This window comes from Mus pahari, chromosome 5, assembly GCF_900095145.1.
Source record: "Mus pahari chromosome 5, PAHARI_EIJ_v1.1, whole genome shotgun sequence".
Lineage (NCBI taxonomy): Eukaryota > Metazoa > Chordata > Mammalia > Rodentia > Muridae > Mus > Mus pahari.
In genome coordinates, this window is record NC_034594.1 from 145184215 (window position 1) to 145185221 (window position 1007).

Genomic DNA, 1007 nt, shown 5'->3' on the forward strand with positions numbered 1-1007 from the left:
TGCCCTGGAAGAACCTACGTCAAAAGCTATCACAACCAATGTCACCACAGAGCCAGGAGTGGTGAGGTTATAAAAAGGTCTCCAACCATCCCAGATGTCTCTCTCCCTAGCCCTCCATCTCTTTCTTTCTCCCCGAGTTTCCTCTCTCTGATCCCCGTGCATGCCCTTTCTCATTGCTCTCTCTATTCCTCTGTGTCTTCCACAGGTCCTTACTGTCTTTCCCCAATAAGTCCTTTTTACACCAGATCTGTTGCATGGTGTAATTTCGCAGGGGTGCAACTTGGCTTGGGTCTGCCAAAGGTAACTCCCCTCATGTGCCACATTATATTTCATGTCAGAAAGTGGGGAAGAAATTTGTTAAGCTCACATTGGTATTTCCTCTTTGGTATATATAATATATAAGTATATTATATAAACACAATATATTTACTACATAATACTAAGCAAACACTAATATATTAAATATAAATATTAAAAATAAATTTACTACATATGTAAATATATGTTATAAATTGGTCATCAATAATAAATTGATTTTATTCAACACAAAGTATGAAAGAATCAGGTAAATCACTTATAAGCATTTTCTCTTGCTTTACAAAGCTCATGCTAGGAAACCAGGATGGATTATAACCATGGCGTATGTCTTCTGGAAAGCTTTAGAGGCTGTTGGAATTCAGTTTCAGCCTCCCTGAGTAACAGAGTAATACTGAAACCACTAGCTACTCAACTTTCCTCCCTGCAGTAGCTTGATGAAGTCTTTCCTTGCCATAGTCTAGCTCTAGAATATTCTCTTAAAATGTTATGTATTAAAGGTTTGTCCTTGGGTCTACTTTAAGAGGCTGAGCTTAAGAGGATACAGACATGGAGGATGTGCAATCCAGGCTGTTCTTGTCTCTCTCTGCTTCCCAGCATCTGCGTGGTAACAGACACCACCATGTGTTCCCTGATATGATGTGCTGCTGAGTCAACATACTCAGAAATGGATTCAACCACCAAGGGAATAA

At 39.3% G+C, this 1007-nt stretch overlaps 1 protein-coding gene across 1 annotated transcript in view; it reads right to left on the reverse strand.

The window, feature by feature from the left end:
- The window catches only part of LOC110322059 (Fc receptor-like protein 6), a 5211-nt gene extending 4955 nt beyond the window's left edge, over positions 1-256 (reverse strand). The window contains exon 1 of the mRNA XM_021198591.1: positions 214-256. Coding sequence (XP_021054250.1) covers positions 214-256 — 43 coding nt within the window. The remainder of the gene's footprint in view (positions 1-213) is intronic.
- Positions 257-1007: the final 751 nt, after the last annotated feature.